This window comes from Cydia pomonella, unplaced genomic scaffold, assembly GCF_033807575.1.
Source record: "Cydia pomonella isolate Wapato2018A unplaced genomic scaffold, ilCydPomo1 PGA_scaffold_157, whole genome shotgun sequence".
In the NCBI taxonomy this organism is placed as follows: Eukaryota; Metazoa; Arthropoda; class Insecta; order Lepidoptera; family Tortricidae; genus Cydia; species Cydia pomonella.
This window is the reverse complement of record NW_026907800.1, coordinates 19,210-37,029: the sequence shown is the minus strand read 5'-3', so window position 1 is coordinate 37,029 and position 17,820 is coordinate 19,210. Positions and strand designations below refer to the sequence as shown.

General features: G+C 37.6%; 1 protein-coding gene across 1 annotated transcript; it reads left to right on the top strand.

Annotated features, from left to right (window-relative positions):
* Window positions 1-622: 622 nt before the first annotated feature.
* LOC133533346 (uncharacterized) lies at window positions 623-17,283 on the top strand (the record flags this gene model as incomplete). The annotated part of the gene is made up of 9 exons (XM_061872305.1): window positions 623-652; window positions 755-778; window positions 887-910; window positions 2,490-2,516; window positions 2,692-2,715; window positions 3,996-4,428; window positions 5,864-5,873; window positions 16,369-16,509; window positions 17,238-17,283. Coding segments are annotated over 9 exons (759 nt in total), but the record flags the coding sequence as incomplete, so codon positions are not given.
* Between the last annotated feature and the right edge of the window lie 537 nt (window positions 17,284-17,820).

Sequence of the window (17,820 nt, the reverse complement as noted above, 5' to 3'; positions counted from 1 at the left end):
AATAAAATGAAATATTGCTATTTTCAGGGTGTCACATACGTGGTTCTAACCTTTGAAGCAATTGTCTCTATACAACCTAATATAAATAAATAATTTTAGCTATCGTTTTGTTTCTTCCTCTTGACAGCGGCGGCACGTGATTGGTCAAATTTATTATAGTTGACTATAGCGTATCGATACGAATATATTACTTGAAACGGGTCCCATAGTGAAAAGTATGACGTATTCTTTATTAAACCAATACAGTCGGCAAGTAGAAAAACATTGTTATTTTATTTTCAGCACGATGGCGAAAAGCACAGGCATCATCATCATGATGTAAGAGTTTTAATTTTTATATCATTTTTATTTACTTCAATTTCTTTCATATTTTTCGAAGACTTAATGTAGTAAAGCTTCTGCCGAAAGGTTAATATAGAATTTTTTTATTTTCAGTGGAGCCAAAATACTCATGATGGTGTACGATATTTTTTATTTATTTTATTTTATCTTTAAAAAAATAGGCTTGGTATAATAACGAGGAATGCTTTTTATTTTATTTCTTTCATAAATGTCTTAATATTTGGTGTAGTAATGCTTCTAGCTTCTGTCGAAAACTAATATAAAATAAATTATTTTCAATTTTCAGTGGCATTCAGATGCTCATAGAAAAGTAAGAATACCTATTTTTATAAGTTTTTTAAGATTTGGTTTAGAACATATTAATACGTAATGCCAAAAACTATTAAAATATATATTTTTTTATCATTTTCAGTGGCATGAAAACCATCATGACGAAGTAAGGAAAATTTGTTTTATTTTTTTCTTTCATACCCTTTTTAAGATTTGTTGTGGCTATTGCTGAAAACTAAAATAAAATAGAATTATATATTGATTTAATTTTCAGTGGAGTTCCGAGGCACATAAACAGGTACGGAGATTTTCTATTTTTTTATAAGTTTCTAAGTAATCATATGCCTAATCATTATTGCATCTACTCGTAGACACGAGGCAACGTGTCTAGCCAAGTTCAAAAGAAGAGAACTTACGACACAGCGGCTGTGTGTTACATTACACGAACCATTTGGAATCAGTTTTGACCCCTACGTAACTCAAAATCTATTAAGCGTAAACATATGAAATTTGGTTCATTTATTAACACCGTTAAGGCTAAGTAGGACCCCAAATTTTATGAATATAGCTGAACCGGTTATTAAGATACAATCATCTAAAAATTGGGATTTTTCTCTGACTGAGACTGACTCACCTAACATCAAAGACCTAACCTACTTCAAACCTTTTTAACTCTATTAGGGGATGAATTTTCAAAAACGCTGAAATTACATTTCTCGTATTATATTAAACATCTTCCCCCTTATTCATAACCGTCTACTAAAGTAAACAAGCCGCTGATAATCGTTTGTCCCTTTCCAACGTATTGGTATGATGGAAAGGGACAAACGATTATTTTTATATTATTATAGCGGCTTGTCAACTTTAGTAGACGTTTATGAATAAGGGAGCTTATTGCGAAGTTTCAAGTTCCTAGCTTAAAAAAAACGTGAGTGCCATACAAACGTTCAACCCCTTTTCAACACCATTAGGGGTTGAATTTTTCAAAATCGCTTCTTATCTCTTGTACACTTTATAAATGCAACCTTTTGTAGTTTCGACTCTGCGTTAATCAGTCAGTCATTCAGTCAGTCCGGACACATGCATTTATATATACACCGTGTTTTTATTGAATTCCGTTAGCTTCGGGATATCGATAAGTACGTTTAAAGAAACTAAATGGCGTAGTCAATTTTCAGAAAAAAACATTTTTTTAATTATTTTTATATTTATAAAAAGTAGATAAATGTTGCATATAGCGTTGTTGTAACACGGGCATTACATTGAACTCAACCAAATAATTGAGAACTGTGATATATCAATGTCTTTTGGAACATCGATCGTCCGAGATAATACTTACGTTTAGTAGCAAATCCGAAATGGAGTTAATTAGAATACCGGTGTCTTTGAGAAAGTTACTTAATTTAAGCCCAGGGATGCACCTTTGAAAATAATGGAATTATAAAAACACGGTGTATAGATTTATAATAACATATTGTCTTACAATCTTATTTATTTTACCCAACTTTAAAACCCTCTTCTTCTTCTCTGTCGTTTCGTCCTTGACAGAGCGGTCGTCGTTACGTTGAGGCGTCCATATTGGTAGTAGAGGCGGACACAGCTCTTCTCACGATCTCCCGCCATTCTCTCATGTGACTTTCTTGGAAATGTAGCCTCAGTGGTTTCCCATTGCCTTCTGCGCCAGATATTTTAGCAATTATTTAGTTTACAAGGCTCGCTGTAGCCTTTTCCATCCCAGCTGGACTGGAATACTCGTAGGTGGTTGGTTATTCCGCCATTTGCTCGGACTCTATGTACGTCAATGTTTAGTCCATGGTTTATATGCTTGCTGTTTCTTGTACTGTGCAATAATGTTTAAATCATATTTTAATTTTCAGTGGAGTTCGGAGCAATCCAGAATACATGTACGTTAATTTTTTTTTTATTAAAAAAAATCGCTATATACTATATATATGTATATATGTCACTTTATTGCACATAAACAGGTTAATTACGATTTAAGATTCAATTAACTTTATAGTCCTTATACTTGAGAAAAGTATAAAAATATTGAAAAATAAAATGTGCTTTCTCAATCAGGATGATGACGAATCCGGTGGAGAGGTACGCATATTTAAATACTCGTATATATATAAATAATTTGGCGCCCTATTATACGACCACAAATAAAGGATACTTACACGATAGATTCGTCAGCCCAGACGGGCGGGCGTATAAAAATCAGAAAAAATAGAAGAAAGTACACAATGATGACTAAATTACCGTAAAATTAAAGTATTTCGAATTATTAACAATATTTCCACCTTTTATGATTAAATTATCGAAAAAAAAGCGGCCAAGTGCGAGTCGGACTCGCCCATGAAGGGTTCCGCACCATTTATGACGTATTAAAAAAAACTCCTTACTAGATCTCGTTCAAACCAATTATCGGTGGAAGTTTGCATGACAATGTATATCATACATTTTTTTTAGATTTTTCATTCTGTTATCTTAGAAGTTAAGTGCCTCTCGCGCAAACTATTCAGTTTAGAAAAAAATTATATTAGAAACCTAAATATCATTTTTGAAGACCTATCCATAGATACCCCACACGTATGGGTTTGATGCAAAAAAAAAAAATGTTTTAATTTTTATAACGTATTAAAAAAAAACTCCTTACTAGATGTCGTTCAAACCAATTTTCGGTGGAAGTTTGCATGGGAATGTATATCATATATTCTTTTTTAGATTTTTCATTCTGTTATTTTAGAAGTTACGGGGGGGGGGGGGGGGGACACACATTTTACCACTTTGGAAGTGCCTCTCGCGCAAACTATTCAGTTTAGAAAAAAATGATATTAGAAACCTCAATATCATTTTTAAGACCTATCCATAGATACCCCACACGTATGGGTTTGATGAAAAAAGATTTTTTGAGTTTCAGTTCTAAGTATGGGGAACCCCCAAAATTTATTGTTTTTTTTCTATTTTTGTATTAAAATCCTAATGCGGTTCATAGAATACATCTACTTACCAAGTTTGAACAGTATAGCTCTTATAGTTTCGGAAAAAAGTGGCGGTGACAGAATCGGACAGACAGACGGACATGACGAATCTATAAGGGTTCCGTTTTTTGCCATTTGGCTACGGAACCCTAAAAAAGAATTATACGACCATAAATCTCAAGTATTTTTCAAAAAATTTCAACCTAAATGTCGGAAATTACTGTCGTGGTAAAAATCTGTACACTCCTTATTTGAAGATCTTCTTACTTGTTATATCAAACTAACCATTTAGTTTCTTACATAGGTTGACTAATGACTCTCCAGGTCCAGCAATTTTATTTTACTAAATTGAATGTGTGTAAAATGCATTGATGAATAAATTAGTTTCCGTATTTTTAGGATAGTAACGAATACGGCGGCGGCGGTAGCGGTGGTGGCGGCGGTGGCAGCAATGGCGGCGGCGGTGGCAGCAATGGCGGCGGCGGTGGCAGCAATGGCGGCGGCGGTGGCAGCAATGGCGGCGGCGGTGGCAGCAACGGTGGCGGCGGTGGCAGCAACGGCGGCGGCGGTGGCAGCAACGGCGGCGGCGGTGGCAGCAACGGCGGCGGCGGTGGCAGCAACGGCGGCGGCGGTGGCAGCAACGGCGGCGGCGGTGGCAGCAACGGCGGCAGCGGTGGCAGCAACGGCGGCAGCGGTGGCAGCAACGGCGGCGGTGGCAGCAACGGCGGCGGCGGTGGCAGCAACGGCGGTGGCGGTGGCAGCAATGGTGGCGGCGGTGGCAGCAACGGTGGCAGCGGCGGCAACGGTGGTGGCGGCAATGGCGGCGGCGGCGGCAATGGCGGTGGCGGCGGCGGCAATGGCGGCGGCGGCGGCGGAAATGGCGGCGGCGGCGGCGGCAATGGCGGCGGCGGCGGCGGCAATGGCGGTGGCGGTGGTGGCAATAGCGGCGGCGGTGGTGGCAGTGGCGGCGGTAGCCATGTACGTAAAGTAAATTTCTGTTAAATGTATTCACTGACCGAAACCGGACTTCTTGCTGAAATTGTAATCAAGGTTCGGTTTTGTTCGTCTTAACCCAAACCGAACCTTCGGTCGGAAACTGCCGAAAATACAGCCATGGTACGGCCAAAAGGTTCGGCAATATATATAGCCTAAACCGAACCATCGGCCGAAACATTTGTATGGCGAAACCGAAATTTTGCAGATAAGCGATACAGAACCGCGAGTTCGGGTCTCGCCCGAGACAGTGAATTTTCTACTTTTCATTTATTTCTAAGCTTTGTGGTATCATTCGCAAACGCGGCTCATGGGAGCCTGGGGTCCGCTTGACAACTAATCCCCAGAATTGACGTAGGCACTAGTTATTACGAAAAGCGACTGCCAATACCTTCCAACCCAGAGGGCAAACTAGGCCTTGTTGGGATTAGTTCCGTTTCCTCACGATGTTTTCCTTCACCGAAAAGCGACTGTTATATAACAAATGATATTTCGTACATAAGTTCCGAAATACTCATTGGTACGAGCCGGGGTTTGAACCCGCGACCTCCGGATTGAAAGTTGCACGCTCTTACCGCTAACCAGCGCTTCCAATTGCAGACGTTTCTGCTTAAACGTTTCTGCTGTTTCTGTTTGCGTTTGCGTTTCTATTCTATTCTATTCTTAACAAAATTAATATACTTGGCTATGTCTTCACTGTCATCAGTTATTGTACTACGACAGAGCAGCTACAAGTAATAGATGAATAGGTACGGAAATAAAAGTGCAGCTGAATCAGAGTATATACCGGGTGTTTTCTGTAACAGGAGCAATAAATTAAACTGTAGGCTGTACTCCTCAAACTGACCAATATTTGTTCAGCAACTTTTAAAAATAACTTATGTTTTGATTTTTATTACACATTGAACTTAATTCTAAGACACAATGTATTGCGAATTTTGTTACGTTTAACACACAAGCAACGTCAAACACACTGATGTCAGCGTACATTGAAAATAATATTAAATTTGTATGAAAAAGATAAAATCTAAAGATTTCAAATATCAAACATTTATTCAGCAAATAGGCCACAGGGGCAGTTTTACATGTCCATTTTTACAAACAGTAAGAAATATGGAATCGATGAAATAATATATACCTTATTAGAGATGTATACTGTCTCTAAATATCAAATTATACAAAAAAAAATATATTTTTAAAAAGTTGTTAATCAAAAGTTATAAGTATCGTTTTAGGAGTACAATATAAGGTTAAATTATTTTCTCGTGTTACAGGAAACACCCGGTATGGCGACACTGACCTTTTGTACAAAAAAATATTATTACGCGTATCACTAACTTTGTTCTACTTTCAGGGCTATTACGACTCCAGTAAATGGGTAACTATGTTTCTTTAAGTAATAATTTAAATGATTTCTCAACTTAAATAAATAATAGATTTAAGGGTGTGTTGTACATGTTATTATATTATGGTATTTTTGAATGATTTGAAGTTTGAATTATATAATGTTAAAATTAAGGTACTTATTATATTAAGTATCTTTGTTTAAATAATTGCAATTTAAATTTCTTACGCCTCAACGGCTCATAAAGGCTGATGTACATAATTCTATATGAATATACTGTCCTACCGACCTGTCTGTTACTACCTATATCTATATGTACCTATCTGTTACCTGTGATGACGAAATAAATAAAATTTAATTTAATTTAAATTGAATTGGAAAGTCCGTAGTAAGCAAAAAAATTCTTTTTTCAGGAGCAAAAACACACTAAGGAAGAGGTATATAAACTGTTCTGACTGTAATAATATTATATATAATTACAAATAAAGGCTGTCTTTCCAGGATGTTTATTAAGTCACCTGCAATAATTTACGGGGTAAATATATAGATCATATTGAGCCACTTTTACTATGGGACCAACCCCTAAATCGCGAAAATAAATTTAGCCTCCCATAGAAAATGTCAAGGTGAGACAGCCAAATAAACATCCTGTATAAGGATCTGCCCAACCTAGCATAATAACCATAACTGGCTTTGTTTTTTGGTAAACAAACAATTTAACGTATTCCTTTTGTGCCATAGACTGTTAAGAGCAAAATTTTCTCAATTACTTACTTTAAAGTTTTATTCAAATTCCAGAATTCATGGGTACGATTTTTTTTGTATATTAATTAGTGTTCTATTTCCCATAGTAAGCAAAAATCTTTTACAGCTACATCTACTAATGACACTGTTTTTTTTTTCAGAAAGAATCACATACCAATAAAAAGGTACAGAAAAGTGTTTTTGATAGTAACAACAATTATTTATATTATTTTATCTATTATAAGTAAAACTACCTTTAATAAAGCGCTGTGAGTTAATGCCCTTCTTCAAACGCAGCCCGCTAAGCACTGAGCGGACTGCCGTGCGTGCACACACCATTTTTGGATAAGTACATATTTTTATAAAAAGTGTCATTTAGTTTTATAAAAAAAAAACATATAATGTATTTCATCATGCGCGCCGGGGCTACAATGCAAAACCGTCGTTGTGGCCCTCATTCTAATTGAGTCAAAGTCAGTATTTTATTTATTCAAATAGGTAAGTAGGCCTAGCAACAAGCACTTTTAAATTGTCAAGTTTAACCACATCTTAATCTAAATATCAGACCAATTTATTGATGCAGTTATTATTGTTAAAAAAAAATGATTATATGTATGTCAAACTTAAATAATCGTTATCGTTAAATACCAAAATTCTATAAAAATACTAGTCTAAAAATTTTGTAGAACTAAATCTAAATATCAAAAAATACGGATTACTTAATATATACATTAAGTTATCAATTTAATCATTATTAACATAACCAGTAAATTGAGTAGGTATGGCTGGTCTAAATAAAAGTACCTAGTCAATATATAAGCATGTGGCTAAAATTTTACGAGATCTACAGTAGTAGGTATAGCGAATAAAACGATATATAAGACGACCCATTGGTGGGTCGCGAGCGAATATTGAACGGGCCCTGAAACATAAGACATTCCGACGGCCGACATTCCGATCGGGCTATCTGATCATTATCAATAATATTTTATACGCCCTTTTTAAGAGGGAAAAATAGCTTTGCGATCCTAGTGAAATAACGGTACTTTTTCTATGAAATTCTATTTCGGGATAAAACGTTTTCCAGTAACTAAATCTTAGCAAATCACTTTGTTTTTGATGTCGATCGCTTCAACATAATATATTCTATGTTTCGCTTTAAAAAAAATTTTTTTTTTGTAAATTAAAAAAAAAGGAAAACCTATTGACCTAGTTTTTCATTGTGTCAATAACATACTAAAAAATCGTGGAGAATGGAAAATATTTAGAAGTGGAAAAGCGTTTTCTCTTTTTGTATGGTCGTTCACGTGGTATATTACTAAGACGGCCAAGAGGTGGGCTCCGAATTTGGCAGTTTTTGTTAGATGAGTTGGAGCCCAGTCAACTTTGGGAGCCACTGTCCTATATATAATGTAGATTATAAGTAATGTATATAATTTTCAGTGGCATGGTACCGGCGGCCATAATGGCCATAAAGATAATAAATGGGTATGTTTTTTTAATTAACAATCTAAATGATTAATTAGTTTAATTACTTAGTTTCCGTACTTCCATGAAAACAGCCCATAGCGAGCAAAAAACTCTTTTGATTTTGTTGCGGCAAGCAAGAAAGTTTACTCAATTTCATGGTAGATGGCGCTGCTCTGCATACATCGCGCGTTACGAGTTCCCAGCGACCTATATAAGCGGCGGCGGATTGTCAAGCTTTTTATTTTTGCAATATTCTTTAACGAATGAACATGTATACGCGTTTAAATGTTATAATATAAAAGTGTGTTGTAAATGGCGTCTCAATTCTTATTTCACAAAATATGAGTAACTAGTGTGTACAGATTTTTTGAAAAATTATGGAACCAGAGAGTTCTTGAGGTATACAACCCACAGAGCCAATATTGATATGACATCTCTTTCGATTTTTAATATAATTTTAATACGACCTTGAAGATCGCTCCTGCTGGTTGATACATGCGATATTAAGCGAGTCCAATCAGCAAGACGATCGTCAAGGTTGTATCAAAATCATAACACTTTTTATTTTGAAATAACTGTCCTAATTTCACGAGTTCTAGTAGGTATTAGATTACCATTAATGCTTGCTGCTATCAGAATGAATATTCGAAATTTATGATATTTCTGTTTGAAGAAAAAATATTATTATAGATTATCAGAAATCTACCTCGAGCGTTTACATTCCCCACCACAGATAGACCGTATCCCTTTTCAGTATATCAAATAAAATAAAAAATAGACGTTTCCTCAATTTCCTTTTTTTTCAGTGGAGTGGTGACCGTGTAAATTGGGTAAGTTTTTTTTTAAACAACATATGATTATCATTACCCACACAGTTTAGGTATATGAAAACAACCCGTTGCGGGCTAAAATAAAAATAACTATTTTTTTTTATTATTAACTGTATGTTAGAATTTGGGGGCAATCTTTATACAGATCGACTTAGCCCCAAACTAAGCAAAGCTTTTATTATGGGTACTAGGCGACGATATGCATACATAAATACATAATTAAATACATAGAATATACCCATGACTCAGAAACAAATATCCGTGCTCATCACACAAATAACCCGGACCATGGGCTTCATACGCAGGGTGAAGCCAATGCCGGATTTAGAGGTCTGGAGGCCTCGGGCAATAAAGGAGTGGGGGCTGCCTGGCTCCAAATTATTTACCAAAGAAAATGGTAAATTTTCCGAAGTCTCTATTGTGGGGGCCCCTCTTTTGTGGAGGCCCCGGGGCTGTAGCCCCGGTTGCCCTCCCCTAAATCCGGCCCTGGGTGAACCAATAGCCTAGCCATATATTTTGACTAAGCTGTAGAGTTTGTGAAGTTAGGGCTTGTCAAGTTAGAAGCTTGGCTCTACAAGAGATCTGATAACTTTTTGACAGTGCGAGCCTTATGGTCTCGTCTTGGCAACATTTGACATGAAAATGTTTTTGATGGGATAGTTATTTACGATAAGAAAATAGGAAATTCACAACGAGTGGTGATAAATTAAAACACGACCGATGGCTGTTTTAAATCAACACGAGTTGCGAATTACGTATTCGCACGTGTATCGTACAACGGTTTACAGTACATATGCCTCTTTAAAGTTTTGACATATGCACGGAAAGTGCTCATTCCCGCACGCGTACGGGAAAGTAGCACCATATGTACTGTAAAAAAGCTTTCTTAACTTCGATGAGTTTTTCACTCAATTGATATTTTTTTAGGACACAGACAATAGACAGGTACGTCAAGTTTTTTAGCCAACGATTAAAAAAATGTTATTTTAATGGCCATGCCTTTGGGTTTTTTCTGGGTCTAATAGATAAGCACCATTTTAAAGGCAAAAGGAGTGGTCATTTCTCCATACAAACGTACTCGACTGTTTCCTCCGTGGTTTTTGAAGCTAGATCAATGATTTTTTCAACACATATTATTAATATGTGTGTTTAACTGTTTCGTTTTTATTTCTTATGGCGCTAGTGCACTTCAAATATTAGAAAAACTGCCTAATTTACCAGGCCACAATTCTTTGTGCATGTGCATGGTATTCAAAACTGAAATCAATTAAGTAGCCTAAACAGGTAATGCCTTGTATAAGATATAGGTATTTTGGTATATTATCGCTCCGTCTGTGACGGGCTTTAGACTTGAAGTAATATTATATAAAATATTATTCATTACCATTTAGATCTCAAAATTTCGTTACATATGATTAAGTTTCGGAGAAGGAAACAGTCGAGTACGAAACATCGTTTTTTGAGATTTAAACGCAGGATTTTTCGCCTAATCTGGCGTTGTCCTTATCGCACTAGTTTTAGGAGCCGCTTCCGTTAGCGAGACGGATATAATATTTAAATCTCAGCTCCCGTATTGTACGACTATATGCCTAAAGACAATTTTTTTTTTATCAGACCAGCATAAACGTACATGGTGAACAGGTACGAAAAAATGGTTTTTGACTCTATAGGGACATACCTACAGACAAAGAACTAGAGAAATACAGAAGTAAGATTAGAGCTACAATTATCCCACGTGTATGGTTTTTTTATATACTACGTGTGTGGCAAACAATCATAATTACGGCCCGCCTGATGGTAAGCAATCTCCGTCCAGAGGTGTTACATGCGCGTTGCCGAGCCTAACACTCCGCACCCTCGTTGAGCACTGGCAACCTTACTCACGGGCAGGAACACAACAATATTGAAGCGTCTAGTGTTATTTGACTGCGGTTTTCTGCAAGGTGGAGGTACTTTCCCAGTTGGGCTCTGCTCTAGATCTGGAATGACATCCGCTGTGCTGTGCCCTACCACACAAAGCGAGATGACATTGACCATACTTCTTTTGGATATAGTTTAAGGATATACCCGGGTGCAGTGAGTGACTCGACAGCGCCAAATATTGTGGTGCCGCGCAAGATGTTTGACAATATAGAACATTTTAGTGAAGTTATTGTGTGGGCTTCGAGCAACACCGGCTCCCGACACGTCGGTAGGGAGGAACCCAAGCGATATCTTACCGAACAAATCATTCTGCCATTTTTTGCGGGGGGAAACGTGCACACAGTCGCACTTCTCACCCACTACATACAAAATCCAATCTGTAATGACGACACAAATACATAGAGAATGACAAACGTCAGAGACAAATGTTGCAAACCTGGATCTTCTTTTGTGTATGGACGAGTCACAACATGCACCGCCATAGGTACAGTTGTACCTATGCTTCGGTAGAGGGGAAATAGTATGAATGCCGTCTCCCTTCCCGGTGTTGCTCGAAGATTGTCAGTAATATTCCAAGATGCACACGCGGTGCATCCTTATGGAGAAGGAAAAACCTGTCAGCAATACGCGTCAGTCATGTAGACCGTTTTTCAAAGTCAAAAATGATCTAAGAGTTGTGTGTGTCATTGCGTACATATCTCTCCGAAGACACATAAGCCGTCGGCTAAGAGTGTAAACCTGTTAAATCGACATTTGAGATTTATTTATTTTTACAAGCTTTTATTTAGTTTCACCTGTCCCGTTGCCTGTCTGTCTGTAATCAATTCTTGCAAGTTAAATTTGAGTCACGTCCCGATGAAGCTGAAAATTTGCATACGTAAATGCAATATTGTGGCACCATCGAGCTAATCTGATAATGAAGACAGGAGGTAGTAATGAGAACTCTGTGATAAAACAACGCAACCTAATTGTGTTTGGGGATTTTAGAATTTTCTCGATGAGTATTAGGGCCAACACACATACCCACTGGGTATGTGTGTTGACCCCGCGATACAACGCCGTATCGTTGCACGCCCCCGCAACGTGAGACGAGGTCGTATCGTGGGTATGTGTGTTGACCCTTAGTTGCCTGAGGAAAGAAAAGTAGAGTCAGCGATATAAAAATTAACATAGAGACTTGGCATGAAATTTTTGCCAAAAACTTATTAACTTCTTGTACATTTTTGGTTACGACCATGGGCATATATTATCAGTGACCCAGGCGACCGTAACCATGGCAAATAAAGACAAGAAAAAGTTGATTTACCCTTATTCAAAAATGGCTTTATTTGGTTTACACTTTTAATGCTGTTTCTAATCCCACCGTACATCGACGGTCAATCTGAGGTGTGTGTGTGGCGCATCAGAATGTGTAACCCAATATAGTGAGTGTCTTAAATATTATTTTATAACCATTATTTTGTTTCATTTTATCTTCAGACTAATATAAACGCCGATGGACAGGTACTGAAAATTGATTTTAACTCTAATATAATTATTTCCTTAAATTCGGTACTAAAGTTTTGTCGACGAAATCAATGTTCGAAAAGTCGAGAACTCACAAACTAACTAACTCCGTTGGCTCAGCGACCCAAAATGAGACTTGGCCTCCGACACAAGACAGCGCCACTTTTCTCGGTCCTGTGCGACCTCTCGCCAATTGTCGACTCGAAGCTCGCGCAGATCCGCCTCCACCATGTCGCTCCAGCGATACCTAGGGCGTCCGATAGGACGTCTTCCTGCTAGGCGACCCAGGTACGCTCTTTTCACGTTCCGATCTTCGTCCATTCTCTCAAGGTGGCCTAACCAACGGAGTCTGTGGGCTTTACTTTCTCCCATGATGTTAGGTTCAGCCACTAGGTCTTCAATCACAAGTGCGATTTTTTTGTCTGAATAATCTCGGTCACATAAATAAGAACGATATACTTAAATTTCGTTTCGAAGATCATCACTGCTTCGACTGCGTACTAGACACATACCTTCTAATAAATTCAAATATCTCATGAAGTAATCAGATTCATCTAATTGCCTAGATTGGTTGATATGGTTGAGGATGTCGTACACGTACTGACGGAATGTGTCCGGAGCGCTGCTCAGAGGCGCGGTCGTGTCAGTGGCAAGTGGCAATGGTAGTAACTAGGATGGTGTAACAGTGCCTTGGCATCACCATCGTCTGATGATGCCAAGGAACTGCTTAATATTTATTTTTCCTCATTGTTAAATGTTACTTAGATACATGTAATATTTTGAATATACGGGAGTGGCTTAGCGTATAGTTAAACCTCCCAGGTTAAATAAATGAAAAAAAAAATCGTCATAGCACAAAAACTCCCGTATTTGTATACATACGTCGCATAAACGCAGTCAGAAAAGAAGAGCTTCGCCCCTTCTCTATCGACCTTCAGTAAGTGGAAAAAATGTATACAAATGCACGAGTTAGACACGAAAGAGCTTGTAGATGGTTTCCCCACTGACTAAGTTAAAAAAAGTTAGTTACTTACTGACTTACTTGGCTGGGGCGATGACCTAAAATGAGTCGTGGCACAAGAGCACGCCACGTTGCTTTCGACGAGCGGATTCGCACCCGCTTTCACCGACACCGAGCTCACGCGTTAGGTTTGACTTCTTCATTGTGTGATCAACCGAACCCCTAGTGTAACGTAACGTTCGTGTTTGTGTTAAGTCTCATTTTGTATGGGATTTAGAAACAGCGCGATAAGCGGGACGTTTTGGAAACTCGAAATCCTATACAAAATCGTACTTCACGTTTCGCTATCGAATAAATTTACACTAGGGGTACCGATCACATCATGGTTACCACATGAAATATCTTCTAAGATATGGTCACGGCAAATTTACGCATTTGTTAGCAACACTGGTAAATCCTAGGAAATATTGTAGATACGAATATTATTTTTCCCCACAAAGCTATCGTATTTGACTATTATAATACGTACCTATAACTTGTTAGCTTTTGTCCACCCATATAAAATGGTAGTTTATTTATTTTATTTTATTTTCAGATTAGTCAAAACATCATTGAAGGGGTATTTAGCTTTGATTTTTGACTACAATATTGTTCTTTCATTTTTATATTTCCGAAATGTGTTTTTGTATTTTTCTTTTAAAAAAATCCTAACTATTATATTTTGAATTGTGTAACCAACGAAATTAGGGTTCGGGAACTCATCAGGCCAATTTTTGTCTGAATATTCTGATTAAAAAAGGTATTTTATGTTCATTTGATAAATAAATTTAAACGGAAAAACTAATTATATTATATACCAACGTAACGCAAAGTCAAAACCTGATAGGCCTAGTGGGTACCCTGCCTATGAAGCCGATGGTCCCGGGTTCAAATCCTGGTAAGGGCATTTATTCGTGTGATGAACGGATATTTGTTCCTGAGTCATGGGTGTTTACTTTGTATATAAGTGTTTATTCATATTTATAATATCTCTTTGTCTAAGTATTTATTGTTTTATTATGAAGGTTAACCCGTATTGCACTTTTGCCCTTCCAATTTGATGTTTTTCTTTTCCTATTTTTTCTAATAAAGTTACAACCCCGTAGTTTTTTTAATGGTATTATTTATTAAAATAAGTTTTTAAGATTAAGTAATACATTTTTAATTTCATTCACAGAATATTAATAACGGTGGAGGACAGGTACAGAAAAAAAAAATTGGACTGTCATAATAATTATGACCATAGGCCCAATTCAGATTTAACAACTAATTACCTACTGTTTTTATATTATTTTGATACAACCTTGAATATCGCTCACGCCGATTGGTGCATGCGAAATAAAATGAGAGTAGTTCACTCACGCGCCAATCACCAACACGATCATCAAGGTCGTATCAAAACCAGATAAAACCAGGGACCCGTCCACGCCTCCCCAGAAAAAAGTCTTTAAATGGCTTAGCCGTTCATCAAATAGCCCTAACGATTGGCTTTCCCTTTGAATGGCTTACCCGTTCATTTGACTTAGCTCTAGGAAGGGGTTTTCCTTTCAGAGTTACCGCTAAATGAAAGGGTATCCCCTTCCTAATTCAAAAATCATGACGCCTGTGCTGTCAACGCGCTAGACACCCAATCCTACTTTTATATATAAATAAGCAATATTTGATTCTATTTATACCAAGAGAAAGTTGAAAATGGCATAAGCGTTATAATTTATAATCGATACCCCTTCAAGGGGTTAGCGCATAGGAACGGGTATCAGCTTACCCGTATTATGAAGCGCTTAAAAATCCAAATGAAAGGGTTTTAGTTAGCAACGGCTTAAGGGGTATTTCGTAAGGCTTTGCTTACAGCCTTACGAAATACCCCTTCAAAAACCCTCGAAGGGGATACCGGACCGGTCCCTGGATAAAACCCGTAACAAATTGTTAAGTTAGAACGGGACGATCCTCAATCATGGGAAGCCAGCCAAGGTGAGAGCAGAGTGCAGAGACATGATCATATTTGTGAAGGCAAAAAATTTAACGTACCACCGATCTGGCCTAGTGGGTAGTGAGTACTAGTGACCCTGCCTATGAAGCTGATGGTCCCGGGTTCGAATCCCGGTAAGGACATTTATTTGTGTGATGAACACAGATATTTGTTCCTGAGTCATGGGTGTTTTCTATGTATATAAGTATGTATTTATCTATATACGTATGTATATCGTCGCCTTTTCTTAGTTCAAGGCTAGGTCGATCTGTGTAAGATTGTCCCCAAATATATTTTATTTATTCATTTTATTTATTTACCTATGCAGTTATTGAAAAGGCGATCCAATTTATCGAGAAGTTCTTTGGATACACATCATTAGAGTATTAATGGGCAAAACTTGTTTGAAGTTGCTAAGAGAATGAAGAGCTCGTGACCTTCTGACTTTGTGCCAAGATAAATACAACGTGTCTCTAACCTCCAGAGGTTCCTATTCATCCTATTCATCACACAGATGGACAGAGGTGTCGATTAGGGTATTTCTAACGTATGTACTGTCTCATTCCAAACTCCACAGTATTAACGGAGAAATTAATGATTTACGATTTAACACTTCGGAAAAGCCTGTATGATACACAGTTATTAAACAGTATGTCACGTCATGTCACAAGTATCACTTTAATCTTAACGTCATTGTCACGACTAATACAGTGTGCTCCTGTTTATTGATGATTTATTTGAATTAATTTAACTTTTAAAATGTGTTTTTATATTTATCTAATCAAATAATTTACCATATTAGAACATTCCTGAGAAGGAACTGAACTCGGGATCTCGGTTAATGTCCAGAAAATGGAAACACGTTGTATACATTATGCCAAAGCAAAGTTTACAGAAACTTCCGAGAATGATCCTGCATCTCTCCAATTCATAGCACCGTATAGTCCTTATTGATAAAAATAAGATAAAATCTTATTTGTTTTTGTTTTAAGGGCGGTGGCGGCGGCGGAGGTGGCAGCGGTGGTGGCAGCGGTGGTGGCAGCGGTGGTGGCAGCGGTGGTGGCAGCGGTGGTGGAAGCGGTGGTGGCAGCGGTGGTGGCAGCGGTGGTGGAAGCGGTGGCTCCAACCATTGGGTACAAAAAAGTGGTGTTTTACTTTATTACTTACGCCTTTTACTTAATTTCTTAAAATTTTAGATTAGTTGTAGTTAAAGAAAGTTTTACCAACTTATTGGGCTTATATAATATCTTTTTTAACACATTTGCTTGTAACGACGAATCTTTAACTTGGCCCGATTCGAAGAATGAGATACGATAACGACGATAAGTTCTGGTTTCGATAAGTTAGATATCGATTGTATGTCGCTGGCTGCTGTCAATTATATTGACAGACACAGCTCGATTCGGGCAACCAATGCCACTTTGACGTTAGAAATATCGTAAATAGATCTTATTAGGATCACAGCGGAATCGAAATAAACGTCAATTTTGACATGTCGTTTAGTTATCGACCTTTAAAGATCTTTCCAAGATCTTAAACGTGTCTTAATCATTCTTCATATCGGGCCGTTAATTGAACCGCTTTTAGCCTCATAATCCTATATAGTATTGAACCCGCGTATTTTTTTCATTGTAATTATAAAACTTTGTCTTTGAATTGTTCTTTTACTAACTGTTTTGCCAATTAAAATGTGATGAATATATAAGTTTTCTTTTTTCCTCGCAAGTATGTTGAAAAGCGTCGTATGAAACACGTGTGCATTGGTCATTACACACATCGGCAGCTCGCACCCACTATATCGGCTTTAGTGTAATGACTAACTGAGCACACTCGTATTATAATATTGTACTTTTTTTTTCAGGGAGGTTCCCAGGGAGGTGGACAGGTATGATCAAATATTTCAATGATTGCTTTTTTGATTGCCTATTCATTATATATATCACAAATTACGCCGATCACATTGGATGCGGATGCGCATACCGCTCCAACGTGCGAGCGAGATACCGCTATGTACATGAATAACATTATTACGCTCATACACCAGATCAGGGATCGGATTATTGACAATTGTTATTTAAAAAAAAACTCGTTAGATATAGATAAAATATAACCCTTCTGAAGAGTATCTCAATCTGGGCAGAATAACATCACAAAATCATAACAATAATGTATGCAATTTTTCGTTGAGATACAAAAACACCATCATCATCATCATATCACCCTTTTACCGCCTACTGCTGAGCATAGGCCTCTCTTCGAGTACGCTACTTATCCCGGTCCTGGGCCAATCTCATCCAGAAGTGACCCGCAATCTTCCAAATGTCGTCCACTCAACGAGCCAACGGACGCCAGGCACTCCTAACCACCACACCATACATTTCCATAACTTGGGCGAAGATTTTCGTATTGTTATATGATGCTTATATTGTACAGAATAGAAAACT